The 24,157-nt window shown below is 41.0% G+C and overlaps 1 protein-coding gene across 4 annotated transcripts in view; it reads right to left on the bottom strand.

Annotated features, from left to right (window-relative positions):
- The window catches only part of EPHA6 (EPH receptor A6), a 371,548-nt gene that overhangs the window by 37,536 nt on the left and 309,855 nt on the right, over positions 1-24,157 (bottom strand). For all 4 annotated transcript variants that reach the window (XM_081001496.1, XM_081001497.1, XM_081001498.1 and 1 more), the window contains 2 exons: positions 21,457-21,518; positions 2,754-2,963 (listed from right to left, as the gene is read on the bottom strand). In XM_081001496.1, the coding sequence (XP_080857622.1) occupies positions 2,754-2,963; positions 21,457-21,518 (272 nt within the window). The remainder of the gene's footprint in view (positions 1-2,753; positions 2,964-21,456; positions 21,519-24,157) is intronic.

Genomic DNA, 24,157 nt, shown 5'->3' with positions numbered 1-24,157 from the left:
ATCTCTTATTTCCATAAAACTCAATATGAGGTCCATAAACACTTTCTGGTTTCTAAAGAAACAGAACAAATATTAGCAGTTAACCCACCAAATGGAGCCAATGTGTATGGAAATATGACTAGAAAGATAGGCTACATCCAAGTCCTTCCTTTCTCAGTTCTGAACTGGGCTATCTTGCAGCGCGTCTCCTTCCTTAGATATCTGCTTTCTCTATGGTTGTTATCTTTTATTCTGCATCGGCTCCTACAGCTTTAGAAACAGCATGACAGGGGAAATGTAACAGATGAAGTTTTTCCAGTTTCTGCATCTCTATGCTGGGAAAGTTGCCTTTCAGGCAGCTTTTTAAAGGCATGCAGCAGCCTTTTTTTAAAAAAAAACCAACAACAACAACCTACAACACACCCACCCTAATGGCAGTGCTTTAAATCAAGCACTTTCTAACCTGCTCCGGAACGCTTATTAGATTAAAAACAAGTTCATAGGTTGTAATAAGCAAAAATTATGGCTTGAGAGATCTTGTGCAGTTTTTTTTTTTTTAAAAAGGAGAAGTTACGATTACTTTCTAATTTTACACTGCTTATATGTGATTAGGCCTCTTCTGTGAGCAGATATTTGTATTTATTATAACTGAACAGGCTCTAAGGAGTTTGAAGAATGTGTGGTTGATGCAAAGCATTTAAAAACACAGCACTTGCAGCATGGCCAATATTGCAATTTAGAGGTTGCAGTTTTCAAAAACAAATAGTGTGGATTGATGATGAGAGTGACTATTAATCCACTAGTTGATTGGGCATTTGGGGGAGGTGTCTTACAGGTAACAGTTCTCCAAACACAAAGTGTGTACACATGCAGGCATAGAGTGCATTCACTGCCTTCCACAGGCAATTATTTTTGGACAGTGTACACATAGTTGTCTTCATAGTGTTGGTATATTGTTCTTTTGAAAGCACCTTTTGGTAGAACAGTTCTAAACCATCTTACATTGTACAATGTATTCTGCAGTGCCTCTTGCCTTGCCTGGAAACTTGAGGGTGCCTTCTCTGGGAACCTCCTGTTCCCTGCATGCCCTGCTTGCCCAGGGCAGGCAGACCCTGAGCATATCATACCACAAGTGCCTTGCAATAAAACAGACTCTGAAGTCAGTAACTAGCCATGTGTAGCACCAGAACAGGCAGCCTTAAAGTGCCTTGCCAAAAGAAAAGAGGCATGTAGTCATGTTGCCCCCTTCATACCTGTATTGCCTAAAAAGGTGCACAACAGGCATGCAGCTCTGTGTTCTCTATTGAAGTTAAATAGAAAAGCCCCTGAAGGTTGGGAGAGCCCACATGTCTATAAGGAACAGGTAAATTCCCTATACTGCTGTATTCAGTTATGCATTTATCCCATAGAAATGAGCAAGGCTTCAAAACATAAAACATAGGGTTACAGAGCACCTTGGAATATACTGTTACAAAGGCGACACGCCAATCCCCAATCTCAGCTGAGCAGTAGCAAGATTCTAGAGGGGTTCCACGCGCTCATCCTGGGGTCATGTTTTCGCTGAGAATCAAGATGAGGTGGAGGCTGTTGTGGCTTTACGAAATATGATTTACTCACATATTTTATTTATACCTGGATTTATATGGAGGGAGTTCAGATCTTACAGCATAGTCATCTCAAGAGAGACTTGTTCCCCACAGCAGTGCAGCAGCACTCAAGTCCAAGGCATCTCTCCAGCCTCCCTTCAGCCAGTCTGCCAAGATGGTTCTGGTCTTCTCTTTCCCCACACACCCCTGCTTGGATCTGCCCAGGCTCAAGGATTCCTCTTGGATGTTGGTCATCAACACCTTTTGACATGTTAATGCCTCTATCCCAGGTGAGGCCCTGGCCTAGAAAGAAAGCTTAGCCTGTATTGTTCCAGTGGCCTGGAATCTTCCCTTTAATACTCCAAATATTACATAGATTCTGACAGTCATTAATTTCTTGGGTTTAGGGGGTTTCCCTCCCCCAAACTTATATCACCATGACCATTCTTGGTACTACAGTTCTAACGAAACAAATGAAATTTTCATACACAGTATAGGTATGGATTATAAACCTAGTTGCAGGTTGCTTGGGAATGCTAAAGTGAGTTTCCATTAAAATGCATCCATGACCTAGACCAGTTTTCTACAGTACTGCATGCCTTCATATAAAAAAATGAAGGAACAACATTACGTAAGTTATTAGGTAATATTCCAACAAATAGAACCAAGGTGAATCGAAGGGAAAATTTGAATTACCAAACTGATGCATGAACGACATCATGCTCAGGTAATTCCTTATTTCCAAATTTAAAAGATATCTGAAATAAACCTAATCATGACTAAATAATGGAAGCACAAGAGTTTCACTGCTTTGTTATTGTGGTGACTCTAGGATATGAAATAATAATATCTAGATAGTAAGTTTATGTAGTTCAAAAATAAAATTCCAATTATCACAGATAAATTCAGGTTATGGGGAACTCTGGCCCTAGAAAATGAAAAGAGCAAAATAAAATTGGCTAGATGGGAGTAGGGACCTTCTTCGGATGTACTTTCGTGATAAAGAAAATGGCATTTGAAACATCCCATTTTGCAGTAAAGATAACAAGTCACAAACATAGCTTAATACAAGAAGCATCCAATCTAAACATTATCGAGACAGAAGTTAAGAATTACTGTAAAAAGAAAATGAGAAATACAAATCTTGCATCAATTGTCTTTTTGTATGAGAAATAAAAAGAAACTTACACTTGTTGTATAAGCTGCTTCAGGGTCATCCTCTAATACCCGCGATAATCCAAAATCAGAGACTTTACACATGAGATTACTGTTGACCAAAATATTCCGAGCTGCCAAGTCTCTATGTACATAGCCCATATCTGAGAGGTATTTCATGCCAGAAGCAATTCCACGTAGCATGCCAACCAGCTGGATAACTGTGAAGTGGCCATCATGCTTCTGCAAGGAAGGTAGATTGTCAGCTCCAAGAACATTTACATTTTCAAGTTTAACTCAACTTTCTTCAGTTTACACTGGCAAATGCCTAACCACAATTTGCTAATCCAGGCACACCTCCCCATATATCGTATATAGTCAAGTATAAGCTGACTTTTTCAGCACATTTTTTATGCTGAAAAAGCGCCCCCCCCCAGCTTATACTCTGCCGCCTTTGCCTCTGTTGTCGTCGGAACGAGCAGCCCAAAAGCAGCTCTTTTGGGCTGCTTGTTCTTCCTCCGCCGCTGCTGCCACCACCAGGTTTGTGGTGTGGTGAACCAGCTTATACTCAAGTCAATACATTTTCCCAGTTTTTTTGTGATAAAATTAGGTGCCTCGGCTTATATTTGGGTTGGCTTATACTCTAGTATATACGGTAATTTATTTAATTATCCCCATTGGCTTTTGGGTCTTTGACCTTTTTTCACATTTGTAGCATTTCCTACAATGGAGTGCCACCACTGAGATGGCCCGTTCTCTGGTACCTACTTCCTACACCTAAAATGGTGGCAGTACCTTCAGTAGGCCCTCCTTTCATGTTTGGGTAGGTACATATGGAGACAGACAGTCTTACAAGAACTGTGGTCCTAAACCGTGAAGGACTTACATCACCATTTCACTGTAATTCCCCTAGCCTTCACAGTTAAGTCTGATGTGCTCCTCTTTTTAGAGCCAGACAATGGACCAGTCCACAATATTTACAGCTCAATGTCTAGCAACCAGTTCCAAAGTAATGATAGACATATCTGTTATATAAACAAGCTCTTACAAATTACACTACTATGTCTGTCAAATAAGATTGTGGTAACACATGGATGAAAATGCTATGTGCTAAATTAGTAGCTATCTCTTGCCTAATCCTGTGACAACAATCTTTAATTAAAGATGAATACTGAGGAAATTAGAGGAAAAAATCCTAAGAATAGATACACTCTTCTCCAAGGTTAGCTACTTAGAAAGTCTCTATGGAAATAATGTAGAAAAGATAACCCAAATAAGAAATATTAGCTCTTCATATTACTAATCCATTTTTGGACAGAAAAGTCCTGGCTCAAGAACTGCCTTCAAAAGTACTTCAAATAAAATCATGACTTTAAGATTGGATAATCAGTAAAAAAAATAAATTATGTTTATATCCTTTTGCCCACAAAACCCACAATCTTATGCAGGCCACTTAACACATTACAGCAACAGATGGCAATGGTGGTTTTTTTTTAAACTACTAGTTTTAAAATTTAAGTAACAGGTATACATATATGTAAGCCTGGCACAATACTCTGCATTTTCTAACTTTTAGATGCAGTTAATTTTATATTTTATAATATTACAAAATATGCTTTAAGAAAAAGTCTGGGGTTGCTAGCATTGGGAAGCTACAGCCTTTACTGAAGTTGTTCTAGCACAGGCTTCCTCAACCTCGGCCCTCCAGATGTTTTTGGCCTACAATTCCCATGATCCCTAGCTAGCAGGACCAGTGGTCAGGGATGATGGGAATTGTAGTCTCAAAACATCTGGAGGGCTGAGGTTGAGGAAGCCTCTTCTAGCATATAGATGTATGTATATTATGCAGACAGGAGTGCCTGGCGTGCTCTGGTCCATGGGGTCACGTAGAGTCGGACACGACTAAACAACAACAACAAGATTATGCTATATGGATTGCTGAAATTCTGATTGGAAATTTGTTCTTACAAGCCAGTTACCCATCAGCCCCTCTTTTTTTGAAGCTTAAAAATTGAATTATTGTGTGCTGTCGTAATCAGCATTCAAGCCTGATTGTTATTGTACAATTTGAAGTGTATTTCATCAATTAACTTTTCCTGCTTTTGATGTTATGTCACTTCATTCTCATCTTTGATATCATTTGTGTATGTTATATATATATTCAATATCAATTTGTTACTCTAATTATGTGGTGGGGAACCTGTTGCTCTCCATGAGCTGTTGCACTATAATTCCCATCATCTCTGATTATTGACCATTCTGGCTAGGGCTGATGAGAACTGGAGTCCAATGACATCTGGAGAACTATAGATGTCCCATCCTTGCTCTAGGGCAGTGGTGTCCAAACTTTTTTCAAAGAGGGCCAGATTTGATGAAGTGAAGGACTGTGGGGGCCAAACAAAGTGCCGACCAAAGCTGTTGACCTTTTTTTAGGATTTACCCCTGGAAATAAACTGCCACAGGGGCTGGATTAAACTGACCGACAGGCCAGATTTGGCCCTCGAAACGAACTTTGGACATGCCTACTCTAGGGGCTCTCCTTCTGCCTCCTTTTTCTGTCCTGTTTGAAAGGCAGGTTACAGCTCTGAGAGGAACATTTACCATGTGATTTCAGAAATCCGACAAAAGTTATGGAAAAAATGTGAACAATCCATAATGGAAATACAAAGAGGGTTTTTTTTGTCAGGAAGGAGGGAAGTGGCTCCGTGCAACCCTAAGCACATCTACTATGGAGTGATTGGGACACAATGAGACTTCTGAGTAAAGGTTCATATGATTTTGCTGTAAGTTAAAATACACATTTTGAAGACCATGGTGGCTATTCAACTAAGTCATAGGCACAATGTCACCAACAGAAACATATTTCATACATAAATTATTGGAGGACAAATGCACAGATTAATAAGGAAGAGAGAGAATACACTTTCTGAAGTTTCTGTAATATACCCAGCAGCTGAAACACTTCTCCTTCCCATTTAAGATGGTTGGCAAGGGAACTTAAAGTGACTCACAGTATGAAGACTCAGGAGTGCAGATAGTTTAAACAGCAATTTTAACACAGTAGGCATTTTTCTTTCACTTGAACAATTAATAATTCTTCAGATCTTACTGCTGACTTCTTAACTACAGTTTCAGACATGCCAATAACAAGTAGTTCAAATTAATTACTTGGCATGGTGCAAATATTTTTATTTCTTATTTTTGTTTATTTAAACAATTTATATATTGCTTAACTACTATGGCTTCCAAGTGGTGTACAAGAGATAAAATACAGAAAAGGTAAAAATCGGCTAAAACTATAAAACCAGTCTTAAACTATAAAAATGGCATGTTTTCACTTAGTCAATGCAGCTGCTTTAATCCAGTGTGCAAGTAAATTTACGTCTTGTGATGCTTCTCTATTTTTTCTCCCTGCATCAGGACCATATTCAGGTCTCACTGGGTCTCCAGGTCCTTTCTGGTATAAAGCTGAATTCCAGGAAGTAAAATTTATTAAATTTTACATTTTGATATTAAAAAAATGCTACATGGATATAATTTAGGAAGGGTATTATTGCCTGTCATTACTGAAAATCTCTATCAGTAATAAACAAACAAATCAACACCAATTTTGTAGAAGGAAGCAAGTAAAATTATAGATCATACAGATTCCTTTTGGGGTATTTATAAATTGGAATGCACTTACGAGGAGTGAAATGCTGCCATCTGGCAAAGTTGCAGAAACGTTTATCTATCTTATAAGGTTATTTATATAATTTTTGAGCTGTAAACAAACTTACAATTCATATGCTGCTTTTAGGCCCCAAATGGCTTCTAATAAAATCAATTTAAATACAAAAAAAGAAGCAGAACCAAACACAGCTTGATCCACAGGGGAGTTAGGCATTTTAAACTAAAAACTTAAGTGAAATTATGGGAAAGGTGGTAGCTCAGTTGGTATGGGTAGCACTGAGCTAGATGGACCAATAAGGCATTTTCCTAGGTTCCTAAAGAAAAAAGGTCTTGCCTAAAGCTTGCCTAAAGTGAGAGGGAGTGAACTGCACAACCTGTCAATACAACAGAAGGGCCTGTTTCCAAGCCTCTGGGGGTGCAGTTGAGATATTGTACATAGAGAGCGGCAGATTTCCTGATCCATAACCATTGAGGCCTTGGCAGTTAAGAACCAGCACTTTAAATGAGTCTGGAAATGAACCGGAAGCCAATGCAGATGAAACAAAATCATAATAGTATGCTCTGAAAAACGGGCTTCAGATTTCAATGTAGCCATTGCATTTTGCACCGGCTAACATTTTCAGACACTTTTAACAGTAGCCCCATGTGTTCCCATGATCCAGTCTAGGTGTGACTGAGACATATGTGGTAGTCAGATCTGTTTTATCCAAGAAAGGGAGCAGCTGCCATATTAACTGAAACTGTGCAAAAGCATTCCTGGCCACAGCTGCTACGTCAGCATTCCGAAGCAAAGCCAGTCCCAGGAATAAACCCAATGTGTGCAGGGACAAGACAGAGCTACGAAAGAGATTATTGGCCAACTGGACATAGTATAGGGCTGAACAGCAACCTCCCTTCCGCAGCACTACCTCATGGGATACGCATGTCAGATAGGAGTGAGGATACAATACCGTTTTGAGGATATGGTAGCTTTCAAAGGTCAAAGAAAGGATTATAGAATGTGTCCTTCAACTTAAGAAAATCCAGACTGCTTCTTGTCTTTTCTTGACCATAAGCAAGACAGTCATAATTTAGTAATATATTTCTAAACAAGTACTTTAAAATGTTCTTTGCCACATTCTTGTCACTCCAAACCTCTATGATTATTGCTACTCCATAACATTTGAAATATATCTTTTCCCCATCTTCAAGTACTTCAGCATTTCACACTTGCCTATAGCGTGTGATTTTATCCTGTCCTTATTCCATATGTTCTGCTTCTAAGTGATGCCTTTATTTCTCACACACTTGACTTTCCAGATCATGTCATGCTACACCCACACTAATCTGTAAACAACGTAGTCTGCAAGCTTCTCAATACAGTGGTACCTCGGGTTACATACGCTTCAGGTTACATACTCCGCTAACCCAGAAATAGTGCTTCAGGTTAAGAACTTTGCTTCAGGATGAGAACAGAAATCATGCCCCGTGGCACGGCGGCAGCGGGAGGCCCCATTAGCTAAAGTGGTGCTTCAGGTTAAGAACAGTTTCAGGTTAAGTACGGACCTCCGGAATGAATTAAGTACTTAACCTGAGGTACCACTGTACTATTTTCTGTGCTACCTTTATTCCCTCAATATCTTTCAATAGTGCAGTTTTCCTTTTGGCTGTTTTTGCGTCAAATAATTATCTGTTATGGCAGGGGTGCACGTCCCACACTCAATGGTCACATTTCCTCTGCTTGGGGGCTGGGACAATATTTTTTGTCTCTCACACAATTGTGACTATAAATTGCCTTCAAGGAACATCTTCCCCACTAATAAAAATACTAGTGTTGACTTCAGAACAAGGTTTAATAAGTGTGGGCAAGAGCTGACTTCCAGACTAGATAAAGGAAAGGTTGCACATTCTTACAGAAGCTGGCAGAGAAGACAACTGTCAAATGTCTTGGCTGTGGAGTTATTACTGAGCATGTATCTACAACAGGCATGTCCAACAGGTAGATTGCGATCTGCCGGTAGATTGTGGGGGTGTTCCAGGTAGATCGCAGGTGGTGCTCCTGATCGATTCCCCTGAAAAGCGCAACAACTCTGGGGCACCCTCCGCAAAATATCAAAATGACCACCCCTTCCCAAAAAAAGATCAACAACTCTTGGCAATTACAATGGGTAGATCACTGCCAGTTTTTAAATAGTGGGAGTAGATCGCTGTCTCTTAGGAGTTGGACGTGCCTGATCTACAAATACAAGTCAATGGAACTGTACAAGGCTCAAAAAATATATTCTGCAGCAGGGTTCCAACGGCTCAGTAGCAGAGCATCTGCATGAAAAAAGTGAGGCGGGGAATGTTCCCTGTCTGAAATACTAGAAAGCAGCTACCAGACAGTATTGACAATACTGAGTTAGATGGATCAATGGCCTGACTCAGTATAAAGCAGCTTCCTATGTCCCTAAGTAATTGAACCTATAGAAACTATGGAATTAATCAAAATTACTCTCAAATGGCATAAATAATCATACAGTTTACTATATTGCATATTTTTTTCTGGATTCTGCAACTCATGCATGGGGATAAACAGTAAATGAAGCTGTGGTGTCCCAACTACTGGAAATCTTATTCAGCAAACTATGTGGGTTCAGATGTTTCAGCAGGTATTGCCCACCACTTTCAGTTATATTTATGAAGCCATAAGGGCTAGAATCTTGCTTTTTGAAAAAAGTAAGACGTCCAGGATTCTTCGGCAGCTGAATTCTGTCCCTGCTGCCACATTCTGATTCCCCTCTACACATCTCCACATACAGCATACACACAGCCCTAATTTAAAACCACTTTAAAAAGACAGGTGCCACAATTTATTAGGCCTCAACTACCACAGGCCTTGATTCTCTCACAGCCCTACATCCTGATGTTCCTCAGACATTAACTGTGATCCTGTAACAACTCATACAGCTTTTCTTCATATACTTGACTCTCTATGCAAATAAACTCAGAATAGAGACACATCTTGATATAGATATCCTCTGGCTATTACCTCTTCTTTTTTGTTTTATTTGTCTCAAGAGGGAAGATGCAATTTCCCCCAAGTATTTAAGTGACTCAGGGTTGTTATCTAGGGCTTATTCCGACTCTCAGGGGTTAACACAAGAAGTACTTTTGATACAATTCCCAGTTGGCTGCTGAGGATGTTTATCAGCCTCTGTAACAATTCAAACCAGAGTGAATTTATCCAGAGCACTGTTCCATCAAATTCTAAACAGTCTTTAATAGCTTTGCCAAATAAACTATCCTTGACAGCCAAAAGTATATCTAATGCCTGGCTGGTTGCACATTTATGCTGCCCATCCAATGCACATGAGAGAAATTGTTTTATATTCAGCATCTGATGCCGTTTGCAAAACTTGACTCAAGAAATATTCCAGTCCAGTTACAGAACACTGCATAAAGTATTATGGGCAACAAATCAAGCTTCCCCAGTGGAAGCTGTTCCTTCTGCAGCAGAACTTTGCTCTTAAAGTGTTCCAGAGAAGAAACCATTTTACACCCAAAAAACAAAATCTGACTCAGACCTGCAAGTCCCACTTCAATCTTTAATTATAGAAAATCAGAAGTGCATAATGTTCACACTTCCACAGCCTATACTTTGATTTATGTATTCATTGCCTTTAACTGTGAGAACTGAACCATGGGTGTGGGGAACAAAGTTTCTTGCAGAATAACATAATGGAACATAAAGACATGAATACTGATACTTAACTGACACCAATCCCTTTTTAATTATGAAAATACCTGGGCAAGTTCATACCTTTGCTTAGGATACATTTGGAATGGTTAATTAAGATGTTATTGGGAATGTTTTATTTATTCAAAGTACCCTTCTACACAAGGTGGTACAATTATCAACTGGATCACCTGAGGCTGCAGGTGGGGCAATTTTTAAAATATTTACCCATATAAAAAACTCCTTGTAGGGCAACACCTACTCATCAGGGGAAAGGATTTTCATGTATCCTCTCTGCTTGATGTGCTAGTTTCCTACATAAAGGAAGCTTTTTATGTGTTCATTTAAAAATATGAAGTCCTACCAGCAGAGTCTGAAGCAATGCAGCCCAAAATTCTACCACTTGATGTGGATATGTAGGGCAGCTTTCTGTGCATTCAAAATATGGCGGTGTAGAAATGCCTTGAAATATTAGGGGAAGATGAAAAGTTTTGTGTCATGTTTCCAGGAGGCTATTACAGAGGGGGGGATGGGACAGCAATGCTTTCCCAATGTTTTCCCAATGGAAACAGACCAAACCAAACACCACTCAATTCCACCAGGGTCACCTCCTGCCCACTTCTCATCTAGCAGCAGCCATCCCATCAGTTTAGCTGAAAGACCAGTAACCTTTGTCTCTTTCTCTCCTTGAACTCTTATCATTCCTGCTGGTCTCTAGAAGAACATTGCCACTAAGTGCCTGTCCACACTTCCACTTGTTCCATGCCTAGAAAGAATGGGTCTAAGAGGTTTTCCACTTGTTCTAGACACAGATTAGAGTGGTTTTTCATTTGCCCCAACACCTTCTCTGAGAAAATCCACTGTTGATCGCTGAGTTAGAACAAACATCAATCTGCAGAAAAACCGATTGGTGTTTGTTCCAATTCAGTGGTAAACAGCAGATTAATCTGGGGGAAAGTTGAGGAAAAAGCAAAAGTGTGGATAGGCCCCAGTAAATAGTGCCTGAGTCATTCTCAGCCCCCTTTCCTTTTGTATCATGCCGTTTAGACCGTGAGCTGAAGGCAGGTATTGTCTGATTCCTCTTCTGGAAGCCTTTTCTCAACTTGAAGGACGGGGCGAAAATATTGTAAATATAAATAAGCAGACAGTGGTAGTAACCCATGCTATGGCTTATCCCTTGACCACTTGCCAGACGAGTGATGCACAAGCCCTAGTGTAGGCTTTTCTCATGTGCCCTGACTCCTGGAGCTTCTAATGTTGCTCCAGAGCTGTGGGAAGAACCACTGCTGCCATTGTGCCCACACCACAGGATAATATTAGAAGGAATCCACACAAAGCAGAGATCGAAGAAGCTGCACTCCTGCTCATGTGGAGAAAGGAATGTTGTCTACATGTCAACAGGGCTGTCTCTGCTTCAGGAAGACCAGGAGAGAGCTCATATATTACTCTCTAAGCTATAAACTTGCTCAGTGTTCAAACTGATCACTACACAGAACATGTTAAAGTTAGGACAAAACAACAAAAAATGTCATTGACCTGCACAAATGTATCTTGATTCTCAGTATTTGACTGGAGTTTTTTTAAAAAGGCTGATGGTAGAACACCCTCACCCACTGCTCATCCTGAAATAGCTGTGTAGCAAATTTCCAAAGGCTGAAAGGCTGCTGGACCAAGTTTTTGTACATGTTTTTAAAACAAATACTTTTCCCGTAATAGTTTGATTTCCAGACTCTGCTGATTCAATCAGGCCTCCAGCCTGGATTGGCACCATTAAAGAAAAGATCAATCAATACTTTGCTCAGTACAATAGCAACCGCGGTAGAGAATTTACTTTTTCCAGAACATCCACATCTACTCTATAGAGTTAAAGAACATCTAAACTAGGCTTGCCTGCATGGCTTGTGACCAATAAAGCCAACCAGCTGTGTATTGTTGCTCCCCTCCTGCCTTCTAGTTTAGTCCTCTACCTGGGACTGAAAAACAAGAGTATTGGCAAACAACTAGCATGCTGACCCTGGCTTGTGTCATGACATTTAACTTATGCCATGTGATAGTGTCTGCATTTGGGGTTTTAAATCATGCATGAGAGAGAGCATACTATCCACACTTATTTTAACTAAATTTTGCATTATGGTTAATAACGGACCTTCAGAACGAATTAAGTTCATAACCAAAGGTACCACTGTATTAATGTTTTAATGCTCTGACTTAGTATAATTGGATATATATGCCATCTATGGTTTACTCCTATATGTGAATTGAATTAAATGGGACTTTCCCAGCCGCTTTTAGCTATTTCTTCCTTTAGGTCCTGATTTCACATAATTTATTGACTAATCTTCGGCCAACAGCAGTCCCAGGGTTTGGCTGCCTATATTGGGACCAAGCCCCTCACACCTGGTCTAGCCGGATTGGCCAGGATTAAAAAATAAGCCAGTGGTGAGAAAGCCCATCAATCTTCAGTTGCCGGCCTAGGAATTCCCCATGACTGGCCACCTAGCGCCCCCCCCGGCATTGCTCCTTGGGGGGGGGGGAGCCCACAATGGGCCACAACAGCTGCCCACCCTGTGACCGGGTAAGCTGCCATTTAGTATAATTGTGGCAATAAGCCTTTATTCAATGAGAAGCCAGCTGGTGCAGAATTCGGCAGGCAGGTTATTCACCTGGGCAAGAGAGTTTGAGCTGTGGTATGCCCTGAGATCTACAGATTCAGGGCGGTATACACATTTAATAAATAATAATATAAGAGACATGTCCTTTGTAACAACTCAGTTGTTTATAATTGTTAGCTGAAAACACAGTTATCTCTAGTAGTGTAAAAGACACTGAGCCATGTAATGTGAAACATCACAAACTGGCAAAGCTTATCAAATACAGGAGATAGAGAATAATCCTGAAGCAACAACTAAAAAATGTGTAAGATAACTGTTAAGAAAATATCATCTCAGAGGGATGGTGATGTACCAGAATACGAATTTGGAGAGGAAGTATTTGTCAAATCACTATTCAGGTCCCTCATGTAACAGGAACACATGTATGCAAAATAAGTAAAACAAGTAAATAAAATGGGGAGGTTTCGTTCCGCAGCGGAAGAAGCCGATTGGGTGCCTGGGGTGGGGCCAGTTGCCCATGGGGGCGGGGCCACTCATCCACGGGGGCGCCGAGGAGTCTGCCTGCCTCCTTCCACTCAGCTGTCCTACAGCTGAGGGGGAGGCAATGGGCTGACTGTTTGGAGCACAGTGGAGCCTGCGGGCGCTCATGCCACCACATAATTCCCAGGAGAAACATGTGGCTTGGGTGCACTGCAGGCCCCACGGTGAGTGCCACCCACCATTTTGTCACCTCCTCAGTGGGACACCCGAGGCAGCCCACACCTACCACACACCCCTTGCTACGCCCCTGGTTTCATTCTACAACTTTGTTGCAAAGCCTGCTAAAGATGGCATGTGTGCATGCTGCATGAGAGTGAGTAAGCGAGCAAGAATGAGAACAAGCTCATTTTTAGCATCTTTTACAGCAGACAAATAAAGATGGGAGCTATTAAACTTTGCAGAGTCATGTGGGTCTCCTCCACCCAAAATGAACTCTGACTGGAGAGGATATGTTAGATGGATTTATAGCACACACTTTATGACTTCATTTTATGGAACTCTCGTCTCCTTTCCCAACATTATTTAACATGAGCTTCTGCTGCAGCATCTAACCTCTAACTGACAGAAAGGATAAGGTTAATGGCAAGGCTGTACTGGGAATTATATAATGGCTGCTTCTTCAAAGAGCAATATATCCTGACATTTCTTTCCCACAGAAAATATTTTTCACTTCCCTCCCTTGGCCTATTTTGGACTTGCCTTTAGGAATTTAAGTTTGGTAATACGTTTTGGTCTTTTACTCTGCTGTATTGTCTTTTGTTAATGTACCACAGAAATGAAACAAAACTTATTATGGTGCTTTACACTACTAAGTTCTGAAGTACATGTCAACAATAAAAGGAGTACTTCTGCAACAATCTGTTATTTTACCCAAATGCAATAAGGTTTTCTGGATTTATACCTTGATATAAAACAGCCGCAGTGCCCCTTTAAAAACCAGAACACGCTGTACACAAATAGTAAACATTAGTAATACAATTCATAAAGTGACAGAACCTTTGCTTTTTTATTAATTTGCACAAAAATAATTAGAAATATTGAGACTTCGGATTTTTTTGTATGATATAGTAGTAGTATAGTACAGAGGGGGTTACTGTTGTGTTGCTTCTGTTTTGGCTATTTATTAGTGCTTTTATCTTGTGTTTTTTCCTTGTGGACTGACCTGAGATCTTTTGATGAATGGAAGTTTATAAATCTAATAAATAATAATAATGATATATGCAGTACATATCTTTTGTTTTAAATACTAAAATCAGATAATATCATAATTTAGAAGAATGGAAAAAGTGTCTGCTAAGCTGTGTTGCCAGGTCACCTCCATTTTGTCCCCATGTTTCCATTTTCTATATCTATCTTTCCTGTAACTACCTAGATGCAAGATCTAGTAGTGACTAAGGCACTAAGCAAAGGTTGTGATTGTAAGACAGTTATATTAAAACATTTAGTAATCCTTTTATTGGCTGCCACACACTTGCCATCGTACAGAAATGGAAATCGCCATAGGGCACCTGTAGCAACGCAACCAGAAGTCTTCATCTGCCTCACCTGCAATAAAACATATATCTCCCATACTGGTCTCTACAGCCACAGCAGGTGCTGTAACTCCCATTGCCTCCTGATACAGATGGGTGCCAGCAACAACTTGAACCTTTTGCTTTGGTATGAGTGCTTGAAATATTGCTGTTCTGGAAAATGTTACCCTCTGTGTTGGACCATTGCAAGGCATAGCTACGCCAGATACTTTTTATGCTGTCTAGGGCAATTTGGTTTTGTGCAAGAACTAACACCGCTTACAACAGTAACCTATACCATCTTCCAGTGTGATCTGAGTTAACTTTTATTTTGTCCCAGGATACAATATGCGATATATACCATCCTTTGTCCCTATGATTCCCTCTCTTATTTGTGTAACGCTGTTTAAAAAGACTACTCTTCCTCTGGGTTAGGACATACTAAGATACACTAAAAATATTTGGAACATACAATCCAGTTAGGCAACTCTGTGCAAATGACTTTCTTGGCCATAGTGAGTTGGACTATGATGCTTTAGTAAAATATAAGGCTGGTTCACACAAGCAACATCAAATGACAAACTGGACGTAGGAATTATCATAAATTTAACACTTCAGATAAAGTTTTCATATCACCAAACAACACTTCGAACACAACACTTTTCTTGAGGCTAATCCACACATTTAGCTGCCATTCCTCAATGACTAATCATATGATGTACACACATGTGTGAAACAACCCATTATTTATAACCACCTTTATGCCTAAACACTTTGTAAACACATCCATCCATAATGCTAGCAAAAATCATTTGTGTCATGATGTGGCAACTGATAACATCATATATATGTAATTCCATAGGCCTAGATGTTGGTATGTCCTATTCTAAGCACAGGGAAAACATCACAAATAGGCAATGAAATAACCTTGATAGGTTTCTGCTCAGCTCCCCACACATGTCCATACAGAGCGCTGATCCAAGCCATGCAGTCTGTCAGGCAGAATGAATTAAATGATTCACTACACACACACACACACACACACTCCATTTGCTGATAAACTACTTGGTACATTCTGCCTCAAGCAAGTCAGACAAGATGGCTTCTTCCAACGACTGCCAGGATTCAGGAAGAAGGTTCAAAGCAGTCTATCAAAAAAGTGGCCAAAGCATTTTCTCTTAACCCACAGTGCATATTCTCAGAGCCAGCCCTACTATTAGGGGGAAATGAGACACCTGCCACAGGCAGCCAATGCTAGAGGCAGCAGTCCCCAAATAGTTCCTCCTGATCCCTCTTGGCTATTCCATCTGCTGGGGGATAATGCTGGGTCTCTCATGCGGACTGCCTTAATCCTTCAGAGCAAGGCAGGGGCTCCGAAGGTTTCCAATGCCAAAGGACTGAGAAATAAACGTGTCTTAATAATGGTGTTGTGTTCAACGTTGTGTGAGCAGAAGGTAGGCCATGCAGTGGACCGCTGTTTTCCCCTCATGCTTCTGCTTCCCCCTGTTCAGCTGAAATTTATTCAAGATGGCCACGATGACCTACTGAACATTGTGTTTTATGGGGTTGCAGTGGGGAGAAGGTTGTCTGAAATCAGACAGAGGAATAATTTTTTATTTTTTAAAAAATGTGAGTCCACAGTCCTAAATTTACTTGGATTTAAATGTTATTGTAATCATTGTTACTTATAAGTCAACATGCTCAGTAGCAGGGAGTTAATAAAGTTAAATAAACTTCGCTCTAGACATATGGGTCAATATGAGAGGCACACCTTCCCTTCTGAATGTACTTTGTCTCTTCATCTCTTTCCCATCCAACCAAGTATTTTCTCCTCTGATACTTCCACTGCCCAGGCTCTTGCACATGGTACAACAAATCTTAGGATCAAAGTATTATAGTATTATTCCTTTACTTCTAAATATAATAAGGATGTGAGCATCCCTGGAACTTTAAAGCCCCAAATATGAGCTGCTGAAAAAAACATAAATCAGATCTGGTATAATTTGGATTTACATGGGAATATGTGGAACAATTGCCACATCTAATGCCATTATAGATCCCCCTCCCAAAATCAGCTAATGCTGTCATGCTCATAATATTCTGGTGAACAATAATGATTTATTTGTAGAAATTATGGCATAGAAGCTTGAAATGTTGAAGAGTGTTCTTCACATTCTGGATTTTTATCTTTTAGCTCTAGCTTTTTTATATATTTCTATAAAAGTGCTCAAAGCTACAAAAAAGGCATTATTACATATGAAGAAATATGGGCTTTGTGAAGTCCTTTGAGATCACTAGATAAAAACCCCTTGTAAATTTAACCTTTTATGATGGTTTAGAGACACACTTATATAGTACTTTTTGTACTCTCACAAAGGTATTTCAAAGTTTACTCTTCAAGTAACTAGAAGGAAATCACATTTTTAAAAGAAGTAAACAGATTTCTTTTAAAATCTAGAGCTTTCAGTCTTTTGATCTGCTGAGTATTAATCTTACTGAGATTAAATATCTACATTCCTTTCAGAATGCATGTAACCTAAAAACCGTATCAATAGACATTGAACTAATAAACCACAACTGAGAAAAGGAAAGCATATAACTAAGGGAAACAATTAATGTGACTGAGAGGTTAATGCTTATTATTGTAGCACTGCTCTCTCATGACTCTACCCTTTTCCTAATACAAAAATAAATGTCATATTTTAGAAGCAGACATAAGGAAGGCAATGTAGTAAAGAAATCTTGCTATGTGCTGAATATACCTATTTAGAGTGAAATGAGATACAAACCCTTCAACCTTCTGTCATAAAAAAGGGATGAACAGAAGGTAGAAGCATTTGGTATTAGTAAAGATAAAGTAGCAACATGATTTGCAAAAAGTTTATCTACGAGTCTGTTTACAAAATGAACAGTAGTATTAATTCCGATCCAGCCTCATATTTTGTCATTATCTCTCTGCCCTTCCAACCACCTATATAATCCAATATATTAAACACTAGGAATTCTTTTGTCATTTCTTCTTTTTGTTATATAACTCTGGTTTTTGTCTCATAGGCCCCAGTTCTTCAGTGCTTCACAGTGAGGCTTCATAAATGATTTTAGGCACTCATCTTTCTTTCTTTCTTTCTTTCTTTCTTTCTTTCTTTCTTAAGCTGCCTCTGTGCCCTTTCTGCTTCACTATAGTCACCTTGCTTTGCTGCTTTCTCATTTTTCCCCACCAATATTTTCAAATGGTATTTCATGCCAGCTAATCTGTATTAAATGCACATTATGAATTATTGTACATGTCTTCGATACGTTTTTCTTCTTCAAAAATTAGTTAAGTTCTACCGATTATACAGGGCTGCGGGTGGCGCTGTGGGTTAAACCACAGAGCCTAGGACTTGCCGATCAGAAGGTCGGCGGTTTGAATCCCCGTGATGGGCTGAGCTCCCGTTGCTAAGTCCCAGCTCCTGCCCACCTAGCAGTTCAGAAGCACGTCAAAGTGCAAGTAGATAAATAGGTACCACTCTGGCGGGAAGGTAAACGGCATTTCCGTGTGCTGCTCTGGTTCACCAGAAGTGGCTTAGTCCTGCTGGCCACATGACCCGGAAGCCATACGCCGGCTCCCTCAGCCAATAAAGCAAGATGAGCACTGCAACCCCAGAGTCGGTCACGACTGAACCTAATGGTCAGGGGTCCCTTTACCTTTACATTACCGATTATACAGCAAGGCTAATGTTATCTTGTGGATATTTGCAAGTGCGTAATGATGAGTACTTTATAAAAATACAATATAAAAAGAACAAAATACCTAAGAAAAATAAGAGCAAAACCAAACCAATAATCCCCCCCTCCCACAACACTTTTTTAAAAAGAGTATCAGATGTTAGTCAGCCAAAGGCCAGGTTGAAAAGTAATGTTTTCTCCTGGCATCTAAAGGTGTATAATGAAGGTGCCAGCTGAACCTCCCCGGGGAGAACATTCACAAAGGGGGAGCCACTGCAGAAATGCCTATTGTCATGTTGCCACCCTCTGGACCTCTTGTGGAGGAGGCATGCGAAGAAGGGTCTCAGACGATGAGCTCAGGGTCTGTGTAGGTTCATATGGAGAGAGGTAGTCCTTGAGGTATTGTGGTCCTGAGCCATTTTTAAGGCTTTATAGGTCAAAAGCAGCACTTTGAATTGGACTTAGAAACTATTTGGCTACCAGTGCAGTCAGGCCAGGATTAGTGACAGGACCAGGGCAGAACCATCTTACCCTGGTGAGCAATATGGCTGCCAAATGCTGCACCAGCACAAATTTCAGGATTGTCTTCACAGGCAGCCCTACTTATAACATGTTACAGTAATGTAACCTAGAGGTTACCAGAGTATAGACAACAGTAGTTAGGCTGTGCCTGTCCAGCTGGGGCACCAGCTGAAGCTGATGGAAGGTACTCTGTGCCACTGAAGCCACTTGAGTCTCAAGCAACAGCAAAGAATCCAGAAGTACCTGCATACCTGCTCAGTGAGCACACAGTGCCATCTAGCCTTATAATGTTTCTCCTGAGCCCCACAGCAGTTCTCCTCTGTTGGAGCTTTATATGTCCCAAGGCATGTCCTGGTCTTCTTAAACTACCGTATTTTTCGCACCATAGGGCGCACCTGACCATAGGGCGCACCTAGTTTTTAGAGGAGGAAAACACACACAAAAATATTCTGAATCAAATGTTGCACTAAACTATTTAAAGCAGCAAAGCGGGCGGCTCCTGTCCATTTGCTGCTTTAAATCGAGCCTCAGAGGAGGGTAGGAAGGGGAACCATGGCTTATCTAAGTCCAGTTAATAATGCTGAGCCTGACTTATGGCCATCGAGATTAGCCTGGCCGTCTCAGTGGAAATCTGGGGAGGCTGGGGTGGACATTCCAGTGGTCAAAGTGTGGTTGTGTCTTCCTGCCCGGCATCTATTTCCTGCCCTCTTTCTCCCCTGCGCCCCCGCACCCTGCTTCCAGGGAAGGAAGCGGAGCCATGGATCCTCTGCTCGCAACTGCAGTGGATTCCATCCAATTTGAAGCAGGAAAGTGGGAGAGGAGCTGCTTACACGAGTGTAAGCTGCTCCCCTCCCACTTTGCTGCTTCAAAGGGAGCCCAGGAGGAGGGAATCCTCTGCAGCCGCAAGCAGAGGATCCATGGTCCCCTTCCTTCCCTCCTCCGTAGTTGCTTTGAAGCAGGAAAGTGGGAGAGGAGCTGCTTACACAAGTGTAAGCTGCTCCCCTCCCACTTTGCTGTTTCAAAGGGAGCCTGGGAGGATGGAATCCGCTGCCTTCGCTAGCAGAGGATCCATGGTCCCCTTCCTTCCCTCCTCCGTAGTTGCTTTGAAGCAGGAAAGTGGGAGAGGAGCTGCTTACAGGAGTGTAAGCTGCTCCCCTCCCACTTTGCTGCTTCAAAGGGAGCCCAGGAGGAGGGAATCCGCTGCATGGATCCCCTTCCTTCCCTCCTTCTGGTTGCTTTGAAGCAGGAAAGTGGGAGAGGAGCTGCTTACACGAGTGTAAGCTGCTCCCCTCCCACTTTGCTGCTTCAAAGGGAGCTGGGGAGGAGGGAATCCGCTGCAGCTTCCCCCACCTCCCGGAGAGCCCGCAGAAGCCGCCCGCTCTTCAAAGGGGCTGCGCGGCTTCTCCTGGCTTTTCTGGGAGGTGGGGGGGATTCCACCACCTCCCGCAAAACCGGCAGAAGCCGCCAGCTCTTTAAAGGGGCTGCGCGGCTTCTCCTGGCTTTTCTGGGAGGTGGGGGGGATTCCACCACCTCCCGCAAAACCGGCAGAAGCCGCCAGCTCTTTAAAGGGGCTGCGCGGCTTCTCCTGGCTTTTCTGGGAGGTGGGAGAAGGGACTAATGCAGCCAGTCAGTCCCTTCTCCCTCCTGGGGAAAAGCCCGCAAGAGCGCACGAAGCTTGCATGCGGCTCTTGGGGGCTTTTCCCGCCTGCCTCCCCCTTGCATTTGCTCCATAGGACGCACACACATTTCCCCTTGCTTTTTAGGAGGGAAAAAGTGCGTCCTCTAGAGCGAAAAATACGGTAACCTGCTGCCTAAACTGTGGGGAAAGACATCATCCTGTTGCCAGTGTTGAAGTAAGATTCAGCTGCCAGTTCAGGCAGCTTCTGTAAGTGAAGTAGGAGAGTGGGCCTCAGACAGCAAAATGTCTTGCGGCCAGTCTGTGCCATTCCCTATCCACACTTTTGACATTTATTTATATCCAGCAACTGAACTTAAGTGGAATACTGTTATAGTCAAGCCACTTCAGTAGTTCCTAATTCAATTTGTTAAATGCAATTAGCCATAAATAATTATAAATCAGCTACTAAACCTGTGCTATACTTCCGTAAGCCAAAAACAAAACTCAACGAAGAAATATTTTTAAATGACTGAGCAAAATGAACAGCTGCCATATGGCAAGGCATTTGCATTTCAATTTATCTTTTTGTTCATAATAACACCATTTGAAATACATTTTGCTAAATATGGGGACTGAACTTGTAGAAGAAATCAATTATATTCTTAAGTCTAAATCTTCTCCTTTTCTGGCTATGCTCTAATGTATCACTGTACCTAAGAAATGCACCCTGGGGAAAACACTTCTCCAACTAAAAATCCATGAATAACATTATGCAAAAATTAATTTGTGATAAATGATTCAAAATCTTTACTTAGAATGGTTTTTATTCATATTTCTTGTGAAAATAACAGCTCACCCGTAGAAAGGAGTCAAGGGATCCATTCTCCATATATTCAACCACAATCATTACTGGTCTGCCTGCAAAGACAGCAAAGGAATGTGTTAGGATTATAGGTATATTAAGGGTTTGTTATAGTTCCAGCTGTTAGGGAAAGATTATTTGCATTAGTAAAATATGTTGCTCATTTCCCAGTCCTCCTCTGTAGCAAAAATGTTTCTCATTGTTCTATTATTTCTGAATAGTTTCTTGGTCATGTTGCTGGATTTACCAAAGGCATTATAATATTTTTGTTTTTTTATTTAAATGGCTGAAATCATAATCTATTATTTATAGCCCATGCTATTCTTGGTGGATACAACCCTGTGCACTCAAAACAGTGCTGAGGAGAGGGGGTGTTACTAAGCTATGAATACGACCCTTTTCCCTTAGACTAGAATATATAATTAACATTTGATGTTTGTGACAAGAACATCCAAGTCATTCTAGTACTAATTTACTTTCTGTATTTACTTGACAAGCCTTTTACTGTTTGTGTTCAGGAGTAAGCCATCACTCTAAAACTACCTAGAAGAAATAACCCAATTTGCATGCTAATCAGGGTATTCCATCAGATGTTATTTAGATAATGCTAATAATACAAAGGCGTGAATAATATATGCAGAAATACTGTAATGAATCATCTTGCATGCAAGACAGGAAAGAATATAATAAAACAACAAACACATTTTGTGCGAATGCCTGTATTGGTTCCATTTGTAACAAATACCAGATAAAATGATAGAAGGAATAAAGAAACACAGGGACTTGAGAAGAACCTTGTCTACATCTTGCCTGTTATTATTTTTCATTCTTTCTCCTGCCAACATAGCATAATCAGATAGATAGCATAATCAGAACTGCACACAATAGTCATGATGCAACTCTCCTGAAGACTAACAAAATGGCTTTATAATACTTTCAGCAATTTCTGTCTGTTAAACTTTCTTTGGACAGAAATTCATGGATGAACAAATGGGCACCCAGTTGGAACTAGTGGACATTCATGCAATGAAACGGACAAAAATAATTTAAGACATTGTGAATATGAAAGGAGAGACCAGTTCAAACCACCTATCTGCAGTGCTGGATAGGGCAGAAGTATCCCTCCACTCAGCTTGTCCTCTGCCACCAGGGGAGCTCCACTGTTGGCAAAGAAGCTCTTCTAGTGAGTGCCCTATGTGCCAGCCCAAATAGCAGTAGCCAGCAGACAGGCCCCAAAACAGGGATTTTTGGTGGTGTGTGTGTGAGAGAGGGCAGAGCTGGGCTGGCACAGGCATTGCTGTATCCTGCAGCAGCCTTGTGGCACAGCAAAAGGGCATTTTCCCATGTGCCCCCCACCATTTTCTACCCTTGGTGAGGAGGCATATCTGTTTCAGTAACATTGGGTTTTGTCAGTGAAATAGTTGTGAGAACATCTTCAAGTGAACATTCTACTGTCTTTTAATTTAGAAATACAAGGTAGCGTATTATGCCGGCAAAATGGCTGCCTTTACAGCATGCAAAGCACACAGAGAGCCAAATATATTACAGAACTCCCTAAAGGGTTCATAGGGAAACATTCTGTTTACATTCCATGGTTACAGGACAAAGGCTGTTATCTAGAAAGGCTGGGTGGCAGGCATTGCTCCCACAAATAACAACAGATTGCCCAACTGAACTCAATGGGAGCTGTGGACTTACATGGAAGATCAGCTGTCTATAAACATATTATTATTGTGAACCATTATGATATTTTATAACAAATGAGACAAGAAAGTAAACAGGCTACCATCAGGCAAACGGTTGAAATGGTGTAAACCTGCTCCTGTTCATTGACCTTCACTCTAACCCGGAGAAAGATATATCTGTACTCCATTACGATTAGAATAAAGGGAGATAAATTCCTTGTTTACACAAAGACCATGTATAGACTTAAAGAGGTAGGGGGAAAATCAGGATCAGAGCAGAATATTTAGCCCGTGAGGTAAATATAAACCTCCATCACACATTGGAGGGGGTATAGGTTTGTACCCACCGTCTCCTCTGTCGATCAGCATGCAATCAATGGGCAGTTTGAATTGAACTAACACTTTCTTTGTGTGTTTGAGGACCCTGAAAAAGCAGGGATACAGCTGCAATCTACAGAATGAATGCCAGTGAAAATGAACATTTTTAACAATGGGCAGGATGACTGTAATAAAACTCTGCCTGAATAATTACCCCTGAGGGCCTTATTGAATAGCACACCCTGTGGTGGCACATCCAATATCCAAAAATGCAATGTCGGTAATGTGCCTATCTAAATTATTCATTTTCTTAAAAGAGCAAAGGATGAAAATACTGCTTCTCATAACTTGGTCAGTGCAACTGCTAACAATACAACCTATTGGCCCTCTTACTACCTGGGCTTATGCAATTTCTATTGTGGGATTCAGAGAAAGTGAACAACCAGATAAGAGCTCCATGTGTAGATGCTTGTCCTTTAATATATGCAATATAAACCATCTGTTTATAAAATAAACCAGGTTTTTATTTTATACTTTTAGGCTGTTGTTGGCATCCATTTGTCTTGAGAGACAATGGGGTACGCCTCTGGAGGTGAAGTTAAACTGCTGCATTAGCAGCACTAAAGTAACCTGCCTGGGGCACAAGCCTGGGCACTATATATGGAGGTCCTGGGCTGCGCAGCTGTAATCCT

The sequence above is a fragment of the Podarcis pityusensis genome (assembly GCF_964106645.2).
Source record: "Podarcis pityusensis genome assembly, chromosome: 4".
Taxonomy (NCBI): domain Eukaryota; kingdom Metazoa; phylum Chordata; class Lepidosauria; order Squamata; family Lacertidae; genus Podarcis; species Podarcis pityusensis.
The sequence above is the reverse complement of the archived record's forward strand: the minus strand, read 5'-3'. Positions and strand labels throughout refer to the sequence as shown.